At 41.2% G+C, this 23,509-nt stretch overlaps 1 protein-coding gene across 1 annotated transcript in view; it reads right to left on the bottom strand.

Annotated features, from left to right (window-relative positions):
* POU2AF2 (POU class 2 homeobox associating factor 2) overlaps positions 1-23,509 on the bottom strand; it is a 156,680-nt gene that overhangs the window by 13,863 nt on the left and 119,308 nt on the right. The window contains exon 6 of the mRNA XM_073020056.1: positions 16,356-16,465. Coding sequence (XP_072876157.1) covers positions 16,356-16,465 — 110 coding nt within the window. The remainder of the gene's footprint in view (positions 1-16,355; positions 16,466-23,509) is intronic.

The raw sequence follows: 23,509 nt of genomic DNA, 5'->3' as shown, positions 1-23,509 counted from the left end.
GATTGTGGTAGTTTCCAGAAATACAAAGAGGAGTAAGACATAGATTCTATTCTTGACTGCACACAGTTTCATAGCAAAAACAGGTGCATAAATATATATGTAATTAGTGCAATAATAGAAATAAGGGTTGTGGTTGAGAAGACTAGCATTTCCTGGTGCCTACTTCCCGCCGGACTCTGTGTCAGGCACTTTACATATGTTAGTTTGTCTGTGTGATAATTTTTAGTGACAACTAATATCCGGGTTCTTTACGTATTCTGCAGAGTGTGAGATGATTTACATGCATTATTTCATTAGATCATCACCATTAACCAATGAGATAGATTGTTATAAGTTATAATCCCTAGCTTATTGATTAGAAAACTAATAGATACTTCTGAAGGATTTGTCCAAGCTCACAAGACTGCTCAGTGACATAGCCTGAATTCTAAATGTGATTTAGTGCAGGTATGGGGGTGGGGGCAGGGATGAAGGTTGGGAGGTGATGAGGTGATTTACTGTCTTGGGGGAATGTGATTTAGTACATCAAAACATAGGTGATATCTGAGCCTGGGTTTGAAGGCTAGATAAAAGGAAATTAGTTTAAGGGGTATTGTTGCTGGAGAGAGAAACAAAGGCTCAGATGTGAGGAGCTGCATGTCACATACCTGGAAATGTGGGCAGGAAGTGTGACGACAAGAAAGCTGAAGAGAAGCTGGAGGAAGATGCAGGAACCAGGTTATAAAGTTCTTCTTCTTCTTCTTTTTTTTTTTAGACGGAGTTTCACTCTTGTTGCCCAGGCTGGAGTGCAATGGCACAATCTCAGCTCACTGCAACCACCGCCTCCTGGGTTCAAGTGATTCTCTGGCCTCAGCCTCCCAAGTAGCTGGGATTATAGGCATCATTAACCATGCCCGGCTATTTTTTTTTGTATTTAGCAGAGACGCGGTTTCACCATGTTGGTCAGGATGGTCTAGAACTCCTGACCCTAGGTGATCCACCCACCTTGGCCTCCCAAAGGGCTGGCATTACAGGTGTGAGCCACCGCGCCAGGCCTTTTCTGTGCTGGGCACAGTGGTTCATGCTTGTAATCCCAGCACTTTGGGAGGTGGAGGCAGGAGGATCCCTTGAGCCCAGCTCGAGGCACGATCCTGGCTCACTGCAACCTCTGCCTCCCGGGTTCAAGTGATTCTCCCGCCGCAACCTCTTGAGTAGCTGGAATTACAGGCACCCACCACTATGTCCAACTAATTTTCATATTTTTAGTAGAGATGGGGTTTCACCATGTTGGCCAGGCTGGTCTCAAACTCCTGATCCACCCGCCTCGGCCTCCCAAAGTGTTGAGATTACAGGCGTGAGCCACCGTGCCCGGCCCAGAACTTTCTTAGCAGTATAGACATGGTGAAAATGATGCTCGAGGGAATTTAATCTGGTGCTAAAATGACAGGTTGAAAATGACTGGTGGGGTGAGCGTATGGGCTATCGTAGGTGAATAGAGCCCAGTGATGAGGGTCTGATGGCCCTCAGTAGGGCTGGGATTTCAAAAGGCCAGCAGGTGCCATTTCTATTCACCTCTATTTGGCATCCTTTTAGAGGATTATCAACAAGGGCTGCTACTTTCCCATAGGTGCTAAGGACTGCTGGCCACCTGTCCTGGATGCTGCACAATTTCCGGGGCTCTCTTCCTCTTTTCTTTGTTATCACTAACCTTCCTGCTGATACCTGTATGAGAGGTGGCTGGCAGGTCTTCCTCATACTGACATATTTACAAAGGAAAAAACCCTACTTTTTATATGATTTAATTTAATGGGACATGGTATAGGCCTAATTCTAAGGCCAAGAAGAATTTTTGACTGAGGAGGGAATATTGAAATATATATCCTCGAAAGCATTTACCTGTGTCTACAAAGCCTAGACTTATAGGGGATTTATCTTACAAAGAAAGAGTTCATCTGGTTTTGTGCACCCTGTCTCCATTATCACCAGCCTCAGCTGACAGTAGGGGCTGTTACTGACATAAAAAGATTGAGTGATTTGCTCAAGGTTTTCAAATGTATAGGGGTAAAATGAAGACTAAAAACCATGTTTAAATTCTCTCCCAGGAAGGGATTTTGCCACAAAAACATTAATTTATGCATTTTTGGAATAGTGCATGTAATTATCTAACAAATTTTGATATTCATTAATTTGTTGGTGCGACAACTTAATTTCTCTTTAATAAAATGCCATAGCAAATTTTCTGGAAGAATTTACGTGAAACTCACTGGGGTGGCCCTTGGGATGTAGAACAAGAGAACTAGGGACAGGGAAGACTTTAGTGAGCTTCTGCTTTTCACTTTAACTCTTGTTCTGCCTGAAATTTTACATTGAATTTCTTTTGTAATTAAGGCAACTATTTAACAAAAATTAATAAATAGACTTTAGGTCATATATTTATTGTAAATCTCAAACCTTTTGAAAACTGTGATGTCAAGTGTCTTCAATTGCGGGGATATAAACTATTTTATGTCATTTGGAAAGGTCAGATGGTTGCAGAATTCCCATTTTCATATAGTTCCTTAAAGTTTTACTGTTAAAACTCTCCTGCTTGGCACAAAATAATGTCCAGGCTGTCTCTATGAGAAAGTGATTTCTGTTGCCTAAGTTACAAAATGAAACACATTTTTTACCCCTGGATCTTGGCATGCCTTTGGAATGCTATTTGTATTTATGTAGCTAAGTTGGAACAACAGGAGTCACTGAGAGGCACTTTGGTCAGAGCAGAATCTGCAGAACTTCAGCCCTGCCAGATGGACTTGCCGCGGCTGTTCTGCTGCAAAAACTGATTATTTTTGCAAGCTGCATGAAAGAATTCACCACCAGGAATTATTTTAAATTTTATGACATTAAAAAAAAGCCTGCAGAACCAATACAGCAGCTGAAAAAATAAGTTGCTTGCAAAACGTTTGCCTTTATTATTATTTTTAAAATTTCTGTGATTGTGAAGGAGCAGGTGGTTGGGTGGGGAACACAGAAAGCACTGGGAATGTGGTTCAGATCTCTAAACAGGGCAGGACAGTGGACTAATTAAAGTCAGACAATGGGCCATTTAGAAAGCCTTAGTAAAGCATTCATTCAAATGAATGCCAAGAATATAGTGTGTACCTCTGTATTCAAACATTGGTGTTTTGAGTTTACTAGACGCTGCCTGCTCAGAAAATGTTTCTTTTTTTCCTTTTTACATTATTTGTAGGCTTGTGGAGGGGGTTAGCTGGCCATGTTAACAAGCAATATGCAAAGCACTGTGCTAGGAGATGGAGTAAAAGGTACGGGGAGATGTTCCCAGGGCGAACACTGATTCCCTTTATCAATAACCTTGCAAAATTTCAAATGAGAAATAGATTATTCTGCTGGCATTCTTGAAAAAGTAGCAAGGATAAATAAGATATATTTATTAAAGAAAAATTGCAGGTTTCTTAGGAGCCTTAGCAGTCAAACAAAGAGAACAACAGGTGTTTCTAAAAATTTAAGAAAAATAAAGATAATATGGAAAGAAATAAAAAGCTAAGAGAAGATAAGAAAAATAAAGCAGGCCGGGTATGGTGGCTCATGCCTGTAATCCCAGCACTTTGGGAGGCTGAGGCGGGTGGATCACCTGAGGTCGGGAGTTCAAGACCAGCCTGACCAATACAGCAAAACCCCTTCTCTACTAAAAATACAACAAACAAACAAACAAACAAACCACAAAACATAGCCAGGCATGGTGGCATGTGCCTGTAATCCCAGCTACTTGGGAGCCTGAAACAGGAGAATTACTTGAACCCAGGAGGTGGAGGTTGCAGTGGGCCGAGATTGCACCACTGCACTCCAGCCTGGGTGACAGAGCAAGACTCTGTCTCAAAAAAAAAAAAAGAAAAAAAAAAAAAAAAGGAAAAAAAAGAAAAATATAGCAATAACCAAGAAAATACACATTGGGCCACCTGATGCCCATTTGCTATGCCCAGGCAAACACGACAATCTTACTAAAATCAAAACATGTTGTAGGGTGGGTTCAGGTTATGAGTTGAAGAGGTGAAAAATAATTTCTAAGGTAAATTTTAAGAAATCAGAGAAGACCGTGAGTATTTCCTGTAATTGCAGTTGTGCCAACTGTTTTGCACTCATGCCTGCAGAGCTCGGGATGCCTCGGTCCAAAGCTTATCCTTTGTCCTACCACAGATTCAATATACTATCCATGTGTTATGTTCTCATATGTGACAACATGCTGATGGCTGCGGAGGCTGTGATTTCTTCCTTGGATTTATGTGTGATCAACTCCTTAATTTTAAGTCCTGTGTATCACTTTTTGCTTTTACTTGTATTTGACTTCTTCTGGCATTGTCATTGTTGTTTAGCACCACCATTAGAATGACAAAGAGAAGTAGTATGGTATTAGATTTCTACATTAGTAAAGGGTTCTATCTGTTTCTAGCATGGAATACTAAAAGTTGGCTTAGTATCTAGGAAATGAGAGCATTGCTGGGCTTCCTCTCCCCATCTTTTCTCAAACTTTCATAAGAAGGTAAAACTTTAAGGAAATTATTTTCATCTTTCCTTATCAGCTGTTATATTTATTGAGAATATATGTAAGGTTCCATAGTGTGTACGACTATGAGAGAATTCCAGACACCACGGGGGCTAGGAGAGCATTGAAGGGATGAGTCACCAGAGACAGCAGGTGAATTGAGCTGATAAACTCTATTTTTCACTGGGTTCAGGAATCTCTTCCAGCCCACAAAAGGGGGCTGATATTGTCTCTGCCTTCTAAGGTGGAAGAAGTGGCATTCTGCATCCAGTCCCATGAGTGAGCCATGGATGCCAGCCTCTCAAATAACTTGGTGATATTCAGAAAAGAAATCCAAAGACATGCCAGGGGAGTAAGCTTCAGGTAAGGAGAAAAACCCAGAGAGAAATGAGTCGTGAGAGTAGACCCCAGAGGTTCTAGAGAACAGAAAAGAGGCTTCTGCAAGGTCAGGATGGCCCAGTCTGACTCTGGTTCAGGAAGCGATTTCCTTTCATACAGAGAGGGCCAGGTGCCACATAGAGCCCCATGAGGCCAGGGGGTCCAGGAGTGATGGGCAATGACCAAGAGGGACTATATTCAGTGTTCTCCGTGTGATCCCCCCGCTAGGTGCAGCTGTTTCTGGGACAGAAAGCAGGTTCTGGAACAGAACTGGAGGTAAATTCTATAAGGAAATTGAAAACTTCTTGGGTCTAGTGTCTTCTAAGATGTCTGAGTATCATAGGAAAGGAAGGTCCTGGTGCTGGTTTGGGCTGGGTATGGCCTCATCTCTTGAACAGTCTACAGGCACATTGTAGGGCCGACTGGGGAGACAAATGTGTTCCTGAGAGGGACCAAAAGTCATAACTGGAGCCACACATCACACACGAAATCTGGAGGATGACTTGAGAGCTGAGCAGGAGGGCCTGAAGCAGAGTGACCACTCCAAAGCTCGCCCATCCTTGGGCTGGAATCATAATGTAAGAGGGCAGTAGGGTGGGTGAAGTGAAGACCTGGAGTCCCACAAACCTAGTTCCAAATCTAAGCCCCACTACTTTCTACCTGATTCTTATTTTTCTGATCTCAAAAATAGATATGGGTACCACCCTCTGAAAGCTGTCATGCTTGTGTTGATAAATGAAATATATTTTAAAATAGATCAATGAAATTATTTGTAAAGTTCCTATTTCATAGCCCAGTGGTAAGTGATAGTTATTGTTATTATTCATTATTATTTATCCCAGAGAGAACTGAACAGGTGGGAAGGGAACTCAGTAATAAACATCAACTCAATTGTACCCCCCCATGCCCATCTTTGACCCAGTATTAACATTAGCATCAGAACTTTTGGAGGCTACACAATCATTCTTCTGCTTTATGTGTTTTTCTATTCTCTGTATTCCTGGCTAACTCAGATGGCAAAACTTCAGTCGAACTAGAGAAAAGGGAGTTTATCTTTTTCAGATTGCAGAGGGGGTTCAGCTTGGCCTTGGAGGTTGGGGGTACGGGTGCCAGTGGGTGGGACACATTCAGAGCTCTGGGAAAATCTACTGAGTCAGGAGGAGAAACAGCTGTACCCAGTGGGGGAAACACACGGAGAACACTGAATACTGACCCTTTCCCATCTGCACCACTCAGAAGATTCTTTTAAATTCAGGAAATGTAGGCTTCAGAAAGTCACATTCTTTGTCAGGTCAGCAAATTGGTGGCAAATCCTGATCAAAATATTCAGACTTTCATTTCTTCCTTCTTGTCATTTGAAGCTGTTTTTTTCAAATGGCAGTTCGAGACGGATAAGCATAATGATAGGTTTGTTATCCTAGACTGAGTTTTCAGACATTTAGGACTACAGAATGGGAGCAGTTGAAATTATCTTAATGAAATGCACCAGGTTGGAGTTTCAACTCTAGCTTCTTGACTGGAAGAATGGAGGACAGTGGCATAGCTCAGTCAGCATGTCATGAAGGTGGGTAACTATTGCTTCCACTGTTTTTTTTTTTTTTTTTTTTTTTTTTTTTTTTTTAAATTCCTAGGAATAAAGTTTTCAAACCTACAAAAGTTACCCTGTAGCCTGTCTAATGATTTCACTTATTTATATTATATTAAAAGTAGTAGTAGTGATGACGTGAGGATCTAACTTTCAAGGCTGCTATCCAGAGCTCCTCATAATGCAGGGCCTATCTACCTTAGTGTGGCACACCTTTGCTGAAACATTGATCAAGTACCGCTATGTACCAGATACTGTAAAAACCATAAAAGTTGCCATTGGCTAAGCATTTACAGCATGCCATGTGCTGTACCAGGTGCTTTGTAGACATTATCAAATTTCACTCTCACAGCACCTTCCATGGTAGCTAGCAACGTTCTCATTTACAGAGGAAGAAACTGAGGCCCAGAGAAGTGAGATCAATTTCACACACAAGAGTCAGAACCTCGGTCTGTCTGACTCTGATATTCAGGCACTTAAGTACTTTACCACGCTGTCATTCTTCCTGGGCTGGAGGCTCCGAAAGAAACAAACAGAAATAGCAAGATGTTAGCCAGTTGGGCGAGGGATTTAAGAAAACAAGAAGTGACAGTGTAATGTAAGAATATTTTAGCAGAAAAATATGCTGGAGGCTTTGGGACCAGAGGGGAATGTCTAGGAGATCTTAACAGGCAAGAAGAGATCTGAATTTTGAAGGATTGTGCGGGCCTCCCAACCTCCTCTTTCACTTCTCTGTCCTCTAGACAAAATTGGTTCACCCACTTCATGTTACAGGGAATGCTTCCTTTCCCCTGCGCCTTTGCCCATTCCATGTGTTCTGCTTGGATTCTACTCCTGCTTACAGCTCACCTGGGTCATCTTCTTCCTTGAAAGCTTAGCTTGTGGCATACTTTCCTCCAAGAAGTCTTTTTCTCTTTTCTCTCTTTCTTTTCTTTTCTTTTCTTTTCTTTTCTTTTCTTTTCTTTTCTTTTCTTTTCTTTTCTTTTCTTTTCTTTTCTTTTCTTTTCTTTTCTTTTCTTTTCTTTCTTTCTTTCTTTCTTTCTTTCTTTCTTTCTTTCTTTCTTTCTTTCTTTTTCTTTCTTTTCTCTTCTTTCTTTCTTTCTCTTTCTTTTCCTTCCTTCCTTCCTTCTCTTTTCTTTTCCTTCCTTCTTCTCTCTTTCTTTCTTTCCCTTTCTTTCTCTCTTTCTTTCTTTCCCTTTCTTTCTCTCTTTCTTTCTTTTTTTCTTTCTCTTTCCTTTCTTCCTTCCTTCTTTCCTTCCTTCCTTCCATCTTCCCTCCCTTCCTTCCTTCCGTCCTTCGTTCCTTCCTTCCTTCCTCTCTCTCTCTCTTCCCTCCCTCCCTCCCTCCCTCCCTCCCTCCCTCCTTCCTTCCTTCCTTCCTTCCTTCCTTCCTTCCTTCCTTCCTTCCTTCCTTCCCTCCCTCCCTTCCTTCCTTCCTTCCTTCCTTCCTTCCTTCCTTCCTTCCTTCCTTCCTTCCTTCCTTCCTTCCTTCCTTCCTTCCCTTCCTTCCTTCCTTCCTTGCTTCATGAGTCTTGCTCTATCGCCCAGTCTGGAGTGCAGTGGTGCAATCTCACCTCACTGCAAACTCCACCTCCCAGGTTCAAGCGATTCTTGTGCCTCAGCCTCCTGAGTAGCTGGGATTACAGGCGCACCCCACCATGCCCGGCTACTTTTTGTATTTTTAGTAGAGATGGGGTTTCACCATGTTGGCCAGGTTGGTGTCAAACTCCTGACCTCAAGTGATCTGCCCGCCTCAGCCTCCCAAAGTGCTGTGATTACAGGCGTGAGCCACTGCACCTGACCAATAAGTCTTTTTCTACCTACCTGCTTCATGCTTTGCTCTCCCTCCTCTGAACCTCCCTCATGTTTACTGATGGTCACACTCAACTTTTTTGGCACTTGGAGCAAAGCCATCTTTCTATTTTTAATCACTTACAATTTCTTACTCCCAACTAAACAGTACATTTCTTAAGGGCAATGAATTTCTTATATTGTTTTGAATTCTAACAAACATCACTCCTCACGTGCAGCTGAGTGTTTAATAGCAATGGCATTGATTGAGCACCTACCATGTGCCAGCCCCTTGGCAAATATTAAATGTAATCCTTATGATAACCTTGCAAGGTAGATGTTATTATCTTCCTTTAGCAGCAAGGTTAAACAACTTTACTGTTACCACACAGTTGGCAAATGGCAGAGCGGGGATTTGAATTCAGGTCATCTGGATCTAGAGCCCAAAGTCTTTGCTTGCGTGCTTTCTATGTCTTAGAATATGAACTTCAGTCTGGGCATAGTGGCTCCTGCCTGTAATCCCAGCACTTTGGGAGGCCGAGGTGGGCAGATCACAAGGTCAGGAGTTCGAGACCAGCCTGGCAAATATGGTGAAATCCTGTCTGTACTAAAAATACAAAAATTAGCTGGGCGTGGTGGCGCTCGCCTGTATTCTCAGCTACTCAGGAGGCGGAGGCAGAAGAATCGCTTGAACCCAGGAGGCGGAGGTTGCAGTGAGCCAAGATCGCGCCACTGCACTCCAGCCTGGATGACAGAGTGAGACTCTATCTCAAAAAAGAAAAAAAAAATGAACTTCAGTAAACCTAAGTGCTGTAGGTTCCCAGACAACAGAGTAATCTGAAACGTCAGCTCAGACGTGCTTCAAATAGGGTAAAAGCTAGTTGTCTGAGACTCAGGTCTATTTTAAATCCTAAACAATGAGATTAGGATTTAAATATTTAAAGAAATGGAAATATTTGAAGTATGAATAATGAAAATAACAAAGATAAATAAATGGAATAAACACTAAAAAATTTAAGTCTCAAAAGTGAATACTGAGATGTAGCTCAGAAGCTACAAAGTAGCTGCTATGTAGGATGAACAAGTCTAGAGATAAAAGGTACAACATAAGGACTACAGTTAATAAAGTTGAATTGTTAGGGATTTTTGTTAAATAAGTAGACTTTAGCAGCTTTTGCCACAAAAAGTAACTAAGTAACAGTAAGTAATAATGATTCGAAAAGCGAACACTTGAGGTTGGAATGAAAAAAACAGACCACTTGGGAATAGTTAAATTTTGGTCTGTACTTGTATAGTATATATAAATCAAGGCTGATGAGATAGGGGATATATTAATTTGCTTCACTATAGTGGCAATTTTGCTACATATATGTATCCCATAAGGGTCATGTTGCAAACATCAGTTATACACAGTAAAATTTATTTGAAAAAAATAAACACAGAAACTAGGGAAATCTTAGACACGTGACCCAACTCTCCGCTTTTATAGACAGGGACACTGAGGCTCAGAGAAGAGAAGGGAATTACCCAAGACCATTTGCAGCCAGAAGGAGGGGTTCAAACAGACTAAAGAAGGAGCAGCTTCTCTTTTGGTAGAGGAGAGATGTGTTACCCAAAGTTTCAGGGAAATCAAAGAAACTTTAAGATGATAGAATATACAGCTTCCAATTGCATGTATTTTTCCCTCCTAATACTTCACAAAAAGTCCAAATGCAAATCCCAGATCTGGACATCACAATGTTTGCACTTGGTGGTAACTGAATTGTGCACATGATTGGTATAGCAAAGCAGCAGCTGAATGTGGAACTAAACAAAGGTCCAACTAGCAATCCTGCTGGAAGGACAGCTGGTTTTAGGGACTAAGACAGACAATGCACATCTGTTGTACAGTTAGAGTCTGCCCGACTTTATGGCAATTGCTCTATGTCATAAACACGCCGAATGGTGCCTATTCACCTTCTGTTCCTCCAAAATTTCCCATCAAATACGTACTATTGTCATACTTCTTTCCATTGCTTGTAATATTAACCCTCCAAAATAATTAGGAAAGATTAGTAACCGAGAAACCCAGCTGACCATATTGCTTTATCCTCTATGCCCTTGATGTTAAGATTTTAGAAGCAAATTTAAATGTAAGAATTTAGGATAATGTACAGAAAAAAAATAACTAAGTCATTCTGATTTGAAAAGCAAAAACTTGAGATTGGCATGCAAGAGTCACGCTGTGTGGAAATAGTTCACTTTTGGTTTCTATATGTAGAGCATGTAAAAATCAAGGCTGTTATAATCCAAATCTATTTCTCACTTGGGATATTTCTCCTTAACATTCTCCTCAATTCAGACCTTATAAAAACAGAGCCAGAAATCTTCATTTACTTTTCCTTAGGTTTATGTAGGATATTAACTTAAAGGAACTTTCATGTCTATTTTCTTATTGTTCCTGGCTATAGCATTTTGATGAATGAGAAGAGCAAGAGAGCTGTTAGTTTGTCCATAAATCAACAAAATAAATGGAACATCAAATCCTGATTCCTAGGCTCAATCTTAACCTATACCACATGACACTTCCCTATCTCCCCAACAGTTTCTATTCCAAGCTGATTTCCTTTTCTACACAGCAGGTTTTACATGTTTTCCCCTCATGCCAGCTGATGTATATTCAACAATTTTAAATAAATCCATAAGATAGCTTAAGAAAAACTTGATTAAAAGGAACAATGGTCTGAAAATCACTCACCAACTTTCAAAACAAAACTGAAAAATTGTGGCTATTAGGCTTATTGTTTTTTTTTCTACATATAATAAAGAGGTTATTGAATTTTATGATATTTGAAAATAATTCAATGATTAGCTTTTATAGAACTCAATTGAAATGGTGTAGTTGAAAAAATGCAGCAATCAAAACTTAATTGTGTGTGTGTGTGTGTGTGTGTGTATTTGGTACTAGATGGTGGTGAATGGCTCACATTTATATATCTTGGTAGAAGATCTAGTAGTGTGGTAAAGAATAACAGAAAAATTCGAGAAAGAAAAAAGAAAAGCCATTATTTAAAAATAGACATACATAGCAATAGTTGTGAAACCACAGAATTATAGCTAAAATGTATGGAAGTGGTTTTAATTTCTAGTCTTTGGTGAAAGTCTCCTTTGATGCAAGGGATATTTTTCTTATTCCTACTGCAAAGATGTGAGAAACATTTTACGGTATCAAAAACAGATGTTCATGAGGGAAACTGCGGTAAAAATGGATCAACAGAGTCTTGTATAAGTTTATCAGTGTCGTCACAAATAAAAGAGCAGCAATTTGGGCATCAAATAGATACCTCCTGAAGTACGCCTATCCAGAGGGGTGGGGGACATAGTTTTCAGAATATGTGAGTATTAGTTTTCTAGGACTGCTGAAACAAATTATCGCAATCAGGATGGGTTAAAACTAGCAACATTGATTCTCTCATAATTCTGGAATTCTGTCCAAAATCAAGGTGTTAGCAGGGCTGTGAGCCCATCAGACTCTAGAGGAGAATTTGCCTTTGCCTTTTCAAGCTTCTGGTGGCTGCTGGTAGATATTCCTTGACTGTGGCCTCATCACTCCAATCTTTGCTTAAGTGGTCACATTGCCTTTGTGTATCTTCTCCCTGGTGTGTCCTTCTCTCTCAAAACTCCCCCTTGTGAGGGAGGATACTTGTGGATGCATGTGATTACACTGAGAACTCACTTAAATAATGCCAGGTAAGGGCCTCTTCTAAAGATACTTCTGTTAACCACAAATTCTGCCATATAAAGCAGAACCCACTGCTCCCGGGGATTTGACATGGGATCTTTGGGGCTCCATTTTTTAACCTACCATGATGTGCTTATGGTAAACCATATGGTAGGGCCTCTGACTGGTCATTACTTATGTTGTTAGCTACAAATTTTGAGCATGTCTAATGAATAACTTCTCTGACTGAACTTACTCGAGACATGAGAATCATTGTGTGCTAGTGCATTGGTATGAAAGAGGGGAGGTGGTCTCAGTATGAGCCATCGAATCAGAGCCCCACAGTGTCTCCCATAACATGATGTTCCATGATTCTTTCTTATTGGGTTGCATTTGCAACAGGGACAGAAATAGGCCCTCGAGAGTGGGTGACTAATGCATATGATATCCTTGAGATTTACAGATATTCTAGAGTAGTGGTTGAGAGGATGAAACATCAGTAGGTGGACAGTAAGGGCAATTCATGCAAATGTCTAAAATCCAAATAACCGCATTTTGGGACTTTATGCATTTAATTATCTGAATTTAAAAAGTCAGTGAAGTGAGGATGAGTGTAAGCTACTAGTGTTGAGATGCTGGATAATATGATAGGGACAGGAAGTTAAGGGTGAGTTCATACCATCTATGCACTTGATGCCTGAGAATAACTACCATGGTTAGAGCCAGTGCGTATTTTTGTTGTTCTAGAAGTTGTCTCTACATGGTATATTTTCTTTTTAAAAATCCCCTTTGTTTGCATGTATCAGAGATTATTCTACTCTAGTCCCCATTGGCCATTCCCTTTAAATATGGAATGTGGGCCGGGTGCGGTGGCTCACGCCTGTAATCCCAGCACTTTGGGAGGCTTAGGTCGGTGGATTACCTGAGGTGAGGAGTTCGAGACCAGCTTGGCCAACATGGTGAAACCCTGTCTCTACTGAAAATACAAAAATTAGCTGGGTGTGGTGGCACATGCCTGTAATCCCAGCTAATCGGGAGGCTGAGGCAGGAGAATTGCTTGAGCCCAGGAGGTGGAAGTTGCAGTAAGCTGAGATTGTGCCACTGCACTCCAGCCTGGCCGACAGAGCGAGACTCTGTCTCAGAAAAAAAAAAAAAAAAGGAATGTGGAATTAGGAGCCATCTGTTACTTGTAAATTGTGCAGCTTTGAAATAATTACTTCCCTTCTCTTGTTCTCAAAGCACTCATCTGTAAACTGGGAAACTGTAAATATCAATCCGAGGGTTAAGTGTGTCTATCAAATGCAACAACACATGAGAAAGTGCGCTTTAAACTGTCCTTACATAAATGTTATTATAGTCATCATATTATATGGCTATGCTGCCTGGTATTTTCTCTTCAGCATTCAGTCTAGGGCTGCTTGGTTGCTAAGTTCTTGTATTTTTCAAATATGTAAGTATTTTTTCCTTCCACCAGGTTATTTGGTGTTCAGTGGCATGAACTATGTATTATATGTTTCTTGTATCCACTTTCTCTGTAAGAGACCCAGTGTCACTGGGTCAATAGCAAGAACTCAGCAAGTTCTTATCTGAAGAGAGATAAAAACCTTGGCTGTGACATGTGAGGCTTAGACACTTGCTCTTTGCTCTATGGCAAAGTTCTCAAACAATGATGTGCAAAGACACCACCCAAGCAGCTTGTAAAAAAATGATACAATGACCACGGCTTGGCTCCAACTCAATAATAGTAGAAATGGGATAGGTCCAGGGATCTGTATTTTAAAATGAAATAAAATAATGTGGTTTATTATTAATTATGTTTAGAGTGTCTCATTTTATAAAAAGTAAAAACTCACCAAAAAATAAAGAAAGGAAACAAAACCTGTGACTTGATAGCCACAGATCTTGAGCAAGAAGTCATATTAGGTAAATTTTAAAGAAAAAAAGTATGTCCACCATTTGGATATATGCCTTCATGCCCTTTAATGGAAATTTCCTTTTTCTCTAACTCTGGTATAGTGCCTTATCATTTGTATATAGGCATTGATAATGATACAAGGTGTGAATTACACACTCATTCACCCTGGGCAGACACCATGTTTGTTCCTTGATGATGGATATTACCCTTATGTGCAACTCTTGTCTTTCCAGTTGATAGTTTGCCTGAAACTTTCATCAACTTTCATAATTTAGTTGCTGTCTCATGTTAGTTGCAGTTACTGTGGTCAAGTAACCCATATGATTCCACTTGAAGCTATGGTTCATTTTAAGTAGATTCTGAATTCCTTCTCTCTCTCTAGTCTAAGAGACTAGATTTGGATTGATATTTTATTTTTATTGTTATTACTGTTTTTGAGACAGAGTCTCACTGTGTTGCCCAGGCTGGAGTGCAGTGACATGAACTCAGCTCACTGCAACCTCTGCCTCCCAGGTTCAAATGATTTTCCCACTTCAGCCTCCTGAGTAGCTGACATTACAGGCACGAACCACTACACCCGGCTAATTTCTGTATTTTTAGTAGAGATGGGATTTCACCATGTTGGCCAGGCTAGTCTGGAACTCCTGACCTCAAGTGATCTGCCTGCCTCAATCTCCCGAAGTGCTGGGATTACAGGCGTGAGACACTGTGCCCTGCTGTATTGATACTTTTATCACACACCCCAGGTGATTCTGAGCAGGCACTGTGAGAAGCACTGAACTAGGAGCAGACAAGGAGCCAATTTTTCAGATTTCTCTGTGGCAGATAAGCTCCATTTGTTTAACTAGAAGAGAGGTGGTGACTGAAAAGAAAGGATAATGGCCGGACGTGGTGGGTCACGCCTCTAATCCCAGCACTTTGAGAGGCTGAGGCAGGCGGTCACGAGGTCAGGAGTTTGATACCAGCCTGGCTAACATAGTGAAACCCTGTCTCTACTAAAAATACAAAAAAACAAAATTAGCCGGGCGTGATGGCAAGCGCCTGTAATCCCAGCTACTTGGGAGGCTGAGGCAGGAGAATCGCTTGAATCGCTTGACCCTGGAAGGCGGCGGTTGCGGTGAGCCAAGATCGTACCACGGCACACCAGCCTGGGCAACAGTGTGAGACTCCGTCTCAAAAAAAAAAAAAAAAAAAAAAAGAAAAAGAAAAGAAAGGATAACATAAAATATGCAATAAAAGCTGTTCCTGGATGGGAGGAAATTGAACGTTCATTTGAAGCATGTCCCAGGAGTTTGATTTTGGAGCAGAGTTGAACATGGTGCCAACATTCTCAGCAGACATGCTGAAAGAGCCAGTACCTGCTGTGTATCAGCCCCTGCACTAGGTACTGGACATGGTTGCCTCATTTATTTCTGGTCATCGGCTCTCATGCCCTGTACCCAGCTGGTGCCAACAGATGCCTGACATTCATGTGATTATATTTTACTTGATAGAATAGGTGTTTATATGTTGATCTTGGTAACCAAATGATATTGCCATTCTAAAATCCTTTCTGAGATCTGATGTAACTACTTAAACATTTGGGGTATACAGTAGAACTATTTATAAAGACACGGATGGCAGATAAAGATTTTAGACTCAGAACGTCTCCTACTAGGATTTTAAAATCTGATTTTGCATGTTACAGATATATATTTTTTTAAGTTATCTCTGTTGGGTTTAGAATAACAATTATGTGGATGAAGGTGAGTATTATTCCCACCAACCAAGCCCTTGTTGGTAATCCATGGGTTGGGGAAATGAAAAAGTCAGGACACACCATCTTTCAATTGCTGTGAACCACAGTAGCCAGCCAGTAAGATCACAGAGCTCCTGGTGCTCCTGCTGGCTGCTAACAGACATGCCATAATTTTAATAACAGTTAGAGATATTTATAGCTGGAAGGGACCCCGGAGGTCATTTTGCCTAACTCATTTCATATTGGGCCCAGAAGAGTAAAGTGACTTTCCCAGGGCCGCATGACTGGTTCCCAGCAAGGGCCAGGGCCCCTCTCTACTGGTGTTCCTCCACTCCACAGGCTTCTCAGTCAGGAGGAGCACCAGCATTTATTGACTGTGATTTATGTGACATCCAGTTATAAGGGAATAGGAATTCTGTTTCTAAGGGCATATAGTCAATAGCCGATGAATAAAGACATGAAAACTCTTTCAAAAAGGGCATGAAAACCAGCATAAAGTAGACTAGGATGAGATTGAAATAAAGGGAGTGTAAGTTAAGGTGTAAATGCTGGCACCACTAAGTGAGAGAGAGATCGTCAGTCATGGGGTGATTGTGTACTGCGTGCCAGTTAAAGGAAGGCTTTGCTTTGAGAATATCAGACCCAGAAAGTGGGGGATTGGTGTGTGGTTAAAGGGAGAGGAGAGAGAACCTGTAAGCACCTCAGAATGTGTTAAATTGGGACTTACATTAAGTCTTGAGTTACTTGTTTGCCTGGATCGTTTTTCAGCCAGGAGATCTTTGACTGTATGCTTCACTCTCACGCCTTGATACACTCGTTTGCTGTGGTCTCCTGGGACTTAAGCAAATGGAATAGTCACAACAAATGTGGATGGAATCATTAGGTTAACCTCCCATAGGACATATTTAGGGGCTGATCATTGTGATGTCGTTTTCTTGATAGAATGCTAGAATTCTTGGATTTGAAGTGGCTTTGATAGAGTGGCTTCAATAGAGCCCTATCTCCTGGTCTTTGATAGAGACTCATCTAAGCTCTACAAGTGACAGACATACCGTTCCATCATCTACACAACAGCTCTTCAAAGTCCCTTCCTTGTACTCTGATTTGTCAAGATTTACTCTGTCAAGGTTTACAATTTATGCTTTAATCACAAGACCAAGGATTGGCTGCAACTTGGAATGATGTTTCTAAATGCATGAGATAGAAGTTAGATTTGTATGATTTAGGTTACAGCATAACAGTATTCCTGCCCTATTATATCTGATGGGAGTGAGCAGGTCAACAGGAGTTTTAAGAAGATTATGTTCTTAAGAAGAAAGTTGTTTGTTATTGGTTTACTGCACGAAATAAATGTTTTGTTTTTGAAAATCGGTGATTCAACCTGAGGAGTTACTGCTTTGAAATAAGGCAGAGGATAAATAAGGAATCATTCATTCATTTAACAGATATTTATTGAGCACTTACTATATTCACTTACTGAAGACGTTGTAGTGCTTGGCAATTTACATGTATTACTTCATTTGATCTGTTTTACAGATGGGGAAACTGAGGTCTGGGACTAAATTATTTGGAAGGTCTCATAGCTGCTTATAAGCAATGGAACTGGAATCCAGACTTAGGTCAGTTTGTAGTATCAACAACCAGAAAAATTTGCTGTTTTCATCATGAGGGAATTACAGACAGATAACAGACTATAGAGAAAAACATTTCCCCAAAGTTCCAAAATTGACAACATTGCTTCTAGGCATAGTGAGAACCTTATTACTGAGGATGGTGAGGAAATAATAAGAGAATCTTTTGTTTGGCCTATTCTAGAAAGCATTTATGCACCAAATTAGTGGTTCTACTAGAGGAATTCTAAGATGTTTTCTAACTCTATAATTGTTGTTCTGTAGTAGGTTAGATAACTTCCATTTAATTAAAATTAAATCCGTTATAGTTGAGGTGTTGCTGGCTTACCAGCAAATTCAGCTGGTGCAGAATTCAGCATCAGTGTGTGTGGCAGAATATAAAAACAAATGTATGTATGAGCCACATAACCTAAATTAATCTCTAATCTGGTTGAATTTGTAGATAGTCTAGAATATATTTCATTTATGAGTCAAATTGCATTGTAAAAAGAATGAAAGGAAGGAAGGAAGGAAGAAAGGAAGAAATGAAAGCTACAACCAGAGGTAGTATGGTGCATTGGAGAAAAGACGTTGCTGGTAATCACAACTACACATTAGTCACTAACTTGGAACAGTAATAATCTCTCAGTTCCATTTTACTCATGTGTAAAATGGGTATGATCACCTCTTCTTAGCTGTCTTCAGAGGATCAGAAGGCAAAAATAGGACATACATGTGAAAATTCCTTGAAAACTAACAAGCTTCATATAAAACACCGATACAAAATGAAGAAGAAAAACAAATCCAGGTTCCAAGACAATGTATTATTTAATTCAAGTAAAGCACATGCAGCCTTATTTCAGCAAAACAAAGTTATTTGAATCATCATTTGGGTCTAATTTTGACGGAATTTGGTCTATATATGTTATAATTAAAGAAGCTTGAAATACTTCTTTGAAATCAGCTTCAAATTTAAAGCTTACTGACCTTATGATTGTTCCAAAGGAATCTAAATGTTGCTTCTAGAATTGTGTGTGATGCTCTACTTTTGGAAAAGCCTAAGGCCACATTGATTTATCGATTATTGATTGAGTGTTTTCTGTGTGTCAGAACTGGGGATACAAAAGAACATGGCTGTCTAGTGGGGAGATAAATACTTTTAAATAAAATAATTGTGATGCAAACGTGCTAACTGCAAGAACAGAAATATACCTAGGATAGTCAGAGAAACCCAGAATGCATCACTTCCTTGTAGCGGGGAGAGAGACTCGGGCAAGGCAAGGTGTGATACCTGAGTTGGGGTTTAAAGCAAGGTAGGGTGTGTGTGGTGATGGCAAAATAGGCAGGAAGACAGCACGGGCAAAGTCCTGGAGGCAAGGACAGAAAGAGGAAGTGACAGGAAGTCAGGCTGGGTCAATTATGATGTTTCTGGTATAGGGAAAAGTTTGGAATGCATCCTGTAGGCGATGTGCCATTGGGGGCTTTTAAGAGAGTGATGTTGGTTTCATTTGCATTTTAGATCGACTTTTCTGGCAGCTGAGAGGAAGGTGGTTTTGAGAATCACAAAGCTGCAGGAAGATCAGTCAGGAGTGTTCTAGAATAATCCAGGCAAGAGCCAATGGGGTCTGAGTAGTGGTGGATGGGAGGGCAAGGATCAGACAGGTTTGAACGTTATTTAAACATGAGAGAGAAGAAGATTCAAAGGTGAAGCTCAAGTTTGCAGCATGGAATTGCTCTCAGTATGTAAGTTTCAGAACCATTGTGATGTGGATGGTAATGAAACCAAGAAAGAGGATAAAATCCGTTGGGGGAGTGATTGAAAGATAAAGTCACATGGTGGCACACATAGAAAACAATAATGAGCACCTGGCATACTGGGGTAAACAGGCCAGTCTACTTCCAAGAGCTGAGAGGATCAGTATCTTTGTAATGCCTATAACACTGATTTCCAATACACAGGTTTGGAAGCTCTGGACTAAATGATTCAAGATGGAAGCCTGGGGAACAGTCACATTTGAATGGTTGTCAGAGGAAGGGAGGAGAACCCTATGAAGAAGATATGGGAAGACTAATTGGAGAAGAAACAGGAAAAACCAGGGGAATAAGGCATCCTAGAAATCTGGGGAAGAGATTTCAAGAAAGAAACAAAAAAAAGTCAGAGGCAACAGAGTAGTTCAGGAAGATAAGGACAGAAAAACATCTCTTGCTTTCAATTCAGTGGTTGGCAATGAGCTTACCAAGAGTAATTCAGAAGTGTGGGGTGGCTGGAAGGCAGATAATAATGTCAATGGAGGAGGTAGACACAGGAAGGGGAGACTATTTCTTCTTGAAGTTTGAATGAGAAAGGGAAACGAGATTGAGTGATAATTAGAGAGAATTATGGTGTCAAGGAGAGGTTTGCTTATGTTCTTATATCTATTTATGCATTTATGAGTGAGAGAGAGTTGAAAATATTTAAACAGGACAGGGGGAAGACTAATGGCTTAGAAAAGAGAGACAGAATGATGGAAAGAGGTCTTGAAAAGGCAGAAAGAAATTAAGGCCAAGGGCACAAATTGACCCTCAACTTCTGAGACTGAAGTACAGAAAGTAAGGGTGTGGGTGGGGTGGTGGTACGGCCAGTGGCTATGACAGCTCTAGTACACATCAAGCAGGCTGGTGTAGGAGAGCAACTCCAAACCAGGCAAAACCAGGCAGGGGTCAAAGCTAGACAGACAAGTCAAAGAATATACATTGGTCATTCTCAAATGTGATCCCTGGACCAGCAGCATCAGCATTGACTAGGAACTAGCTAGAAATGCAAATTCTCAGACCCTACTCCAAATGTACCGAATCAGAAACCCTAGGGTGGGGCCTAGCCTTCCAGGTGATTCTGATGCTCTCTGACGTTGGAGAACCACAGATATACATACGAGTTAGGCCTTTAGAAGGTTCCTGTGGAGGTGGGGTGGTCAACTCTAATCTACACAGTCCTGGCTGAGCAAGAGGGGGAGTATCTGACTTACTGAGGTCGGTGTGGACTTAGACAGCTCTGGGAAGGAGGAGGGCCTGGGAGTTGAGGAGGTCCAGGCTGGATCCTTTGTGTATTTGCAGACTGTCTCTGCTTTGGTTTTTTTTTTTTTTTTTAAGTGCTTTTTAATTGATGATTTTAATCTGAATTAGCAATCTATACTTTATGTGTATGCCAAAAAGCCTAGGGGAAATACACCTATTCTAAATAAGTTTAACAAATAACCACATGGTGATTAATAGAGGAATAAAGTTCATGAGATGGCAAATATCCAGATGAAAACTTCTGAAGTTTTGTCATAAAACAATCAGTCTTATGTACCAGTTGGCACCGACTTAGTGCAAAGCATGGGGCTATATGCCACAGGGGATGCAAAATAACTTTAGAACATATAGCAGATGTCCTCAAAGAGATCTTATTTTAGTGAGAGAAATGAGACATTCACGTGTGAAAGAGCAGGGGAGGGGGAAGAGTACACTTTGGATTGTTGATGGAAGTTCTGTGGGAAGGGATGCGACTTAGGCTGGATTGAGGAGCATGTGGACAGGTTAGGAGGAAGGAGAACAGCCTGGTAGACAGCAGGCATTGGTGAGCAAGAACAAAGAGGCAGAAAGCAGAAAAGATGTGTGCAGGGGTAAGGAATGAGTACAGTTGGAGATACTAGATTTAAGTGCCATATAGATGTAATTGCATTTCAAATGGGTATCTCCAGCCCAGACGTGGACTTTAGTCTTGGATATCCATCTATGCCTGGATGTCTAGTAGACATCTCAAACTCCACATGTCCAAATATGAACTCCATTCTTCCTTTCCACATTTGTTTTATCTGAAACTTTTCCTATCTCAGTTGATGGCAGCCCGTCTTTGGAGTCACTCAGTCCCAAAGCTATAGAGTCATTCTAGGCTCCTCTCTCTCATCTTTCACAGTCTATTCTTTAGCAATTCCTGATGGTGCTACCTACAAAATACATCCAGAGTCTGCTGACTTTTCTTTACTCCTTTGCTAATATCCAGGCTCCACCCACTGCAATTTCTATAATAATGCAGCAGACTTCCGACTGGTTTTCCTGCTTCCACCTCCACCCTGCCCTGGTCTAGTTGCAACACAGTAGACAGGGTGATCCTTGGAAAAAGCAAGTTCAATTGTGTCACTGCTCTGCTCTAAACCCTACAGTGGTCCACCGTGACACTCACAGGAAGAACCAAAGTCCTCATAATGACTTTACATGACCCTATTCCCTGAAACAGGGTTTCATCACCTAAGACTCATCTCCTTGCTTACTGTACCCCAGCGTTTCTGAAGTGCCCCAAGCACACTTCTGCCTTAAGACTTCTGCACTGGCTGTCTCTACTGTCTGGAGTACTCTATTCCCCATTATCCACATGGTTAAATGCTTTTGTCTCCTTCAAGTCTTGGCTCAAATGTCATCTTCTCAAGGAGAACATACTTGAAATTGCATCCTCCCCAGAAAATATTACTGATCCCCTTACTCTACTCTAGTTTTTCTGTCTATGCTGCACTTGCCACTCTATTATGTCCTATGTCGTTTCCTTATGGAGCACATTTATTATTGTCTGTCTGCTTCTTGCTAGAATGTAAGCTCCACGAAGCGGGGACTTTGCCTGTTTTTACTCATGGATGCATCCCAAGTGCTAGTGCCTGGAACACAGGAAGCTTTCTGTAAATATTTGTTGAAAACGTTTGTTTTTGGTTGAAAATAATGGACATCTTAAAGGTCCAAAAAGTTGGCTGCAAAAATTTACAGTTTATGTTGTAAGGTACGGAAACCACTGAATTTTTTGGACAGAAGAGTATTATGGCTCTCATATTTTTTGGAAGTTCAGTCTGAGGGTAGATTCTAGAATGGGCTGGTGATGAGAAAACCGAGAGGGTGGGAAATGGTAAAACGGAGGCTAGCCAGAAACACTGGAAATGACAAGGAAAGGACATATTTAAGAGACCTTTCAAGGGAAAAGACATACGCACACGCACACGCACCACACACACGCACACACACCACGCACGCAAACACACACATGCACACACACCACACACACGCACACACACCACGCATGCAAACACACACACATGCATGCACACACGTATGCACGCATGCACACACCACACACGCACACACACCACACACACGCACACACACCACGCACGCAAACACACACATGCACACACACCACACACACGCACACACACCACGCACGCAAACACACGCTTGCAGGCACACACACCACACACGCACACACATGCACGTGCACACACCACACATGCACACACACCATCCATGCAAACACACATACGTGCACACACACGCATGTGCACATACCACACATACCACACACACATGCACACACGCCTATGTACACACATGCACACACACCCACACACAAACACGCACATGCACGTGCACACACATGCACGCACACACGTGTATGTGCACACACGTGCACACGCACACACGCACACGCACACGTGCACGCACATATGTGCACACACACGCGCACACAATGCGTGCACACGTGCGTGCAGACACGTGCACACACATGCACACACATATGTGCACACACGTGCACACACGCACGCATATGCACATGCGCACGCTCGCACACACGTGCGCACACATGCGTGCACACACCAAAAAACCGCTATGATGAATAAGAGAAGTCAAGAAGGTTGGGGAAACAGTTGGTTTTGACGGGGGAAGAAGAATGCAGTTTTTAATATGTTGACTTTGAGGTTGTGGTGACATGAAAAAATAAAAAATAAAAATATCCTGGAGATATGAGAACCTGGACCTGGTAAAAACTGTACATCTAAGAAGCATCTTTAGAATTATGGTAATTGAAGCTAAGAAAGTAAAGTTCTCCAAGGAAGACTTTGTAGCAAGAGAAGAGTAGAAATTCAAGCCTCAAGCCTTGGGAAATGCTACCATTCTGCTACCCAGGGGAAGAGAGGGGACAGAGAAAGACTTCAAGGGGGAGGCGTGCAGGGAGGAGAGACCAGAAATGTAGGAATGTACCAGAGTAGTAGCATCAGGAAAATGAAAGAAAGAGCGTTAGAGAGAAAGGAATAATCAGTGGTGTCAAGTATCTAGTATTTAGTAGGTGCTCAATAAATACTTATGAAATAAAAGAAATGCCTTAGAGAAGTTGAGGAAAACAAAGGTAAGAAAGACCGTGGAGTCTGGAAAGGTGAAGGTCTTTAGAAAAATGGGAAAGAGCAGTTTCCTAAGAGGTGAGGGTGAAATC

This window comes from Chlorocebus sabaeus, chromosome 1 (assembly GCF_047675955.1).
Source record: "Chlorocebus sabaeus isolate Y175 chromosome 1, mChlSab1.0.hap1, whole genome shotgun sequence".
Classification (NCBI taxonomy): Eukaryota; Metazoa; Chordata; class Mammalia; order Primates; family Cercopithecidae; genus Chlorocebus; species Chlorocebus sabaeus.
The sequence above is the reverse complement of the archived record's forward strand: the minus strand, read 5'-3'. Positions and strand labels throughout refer to the sequence as shown.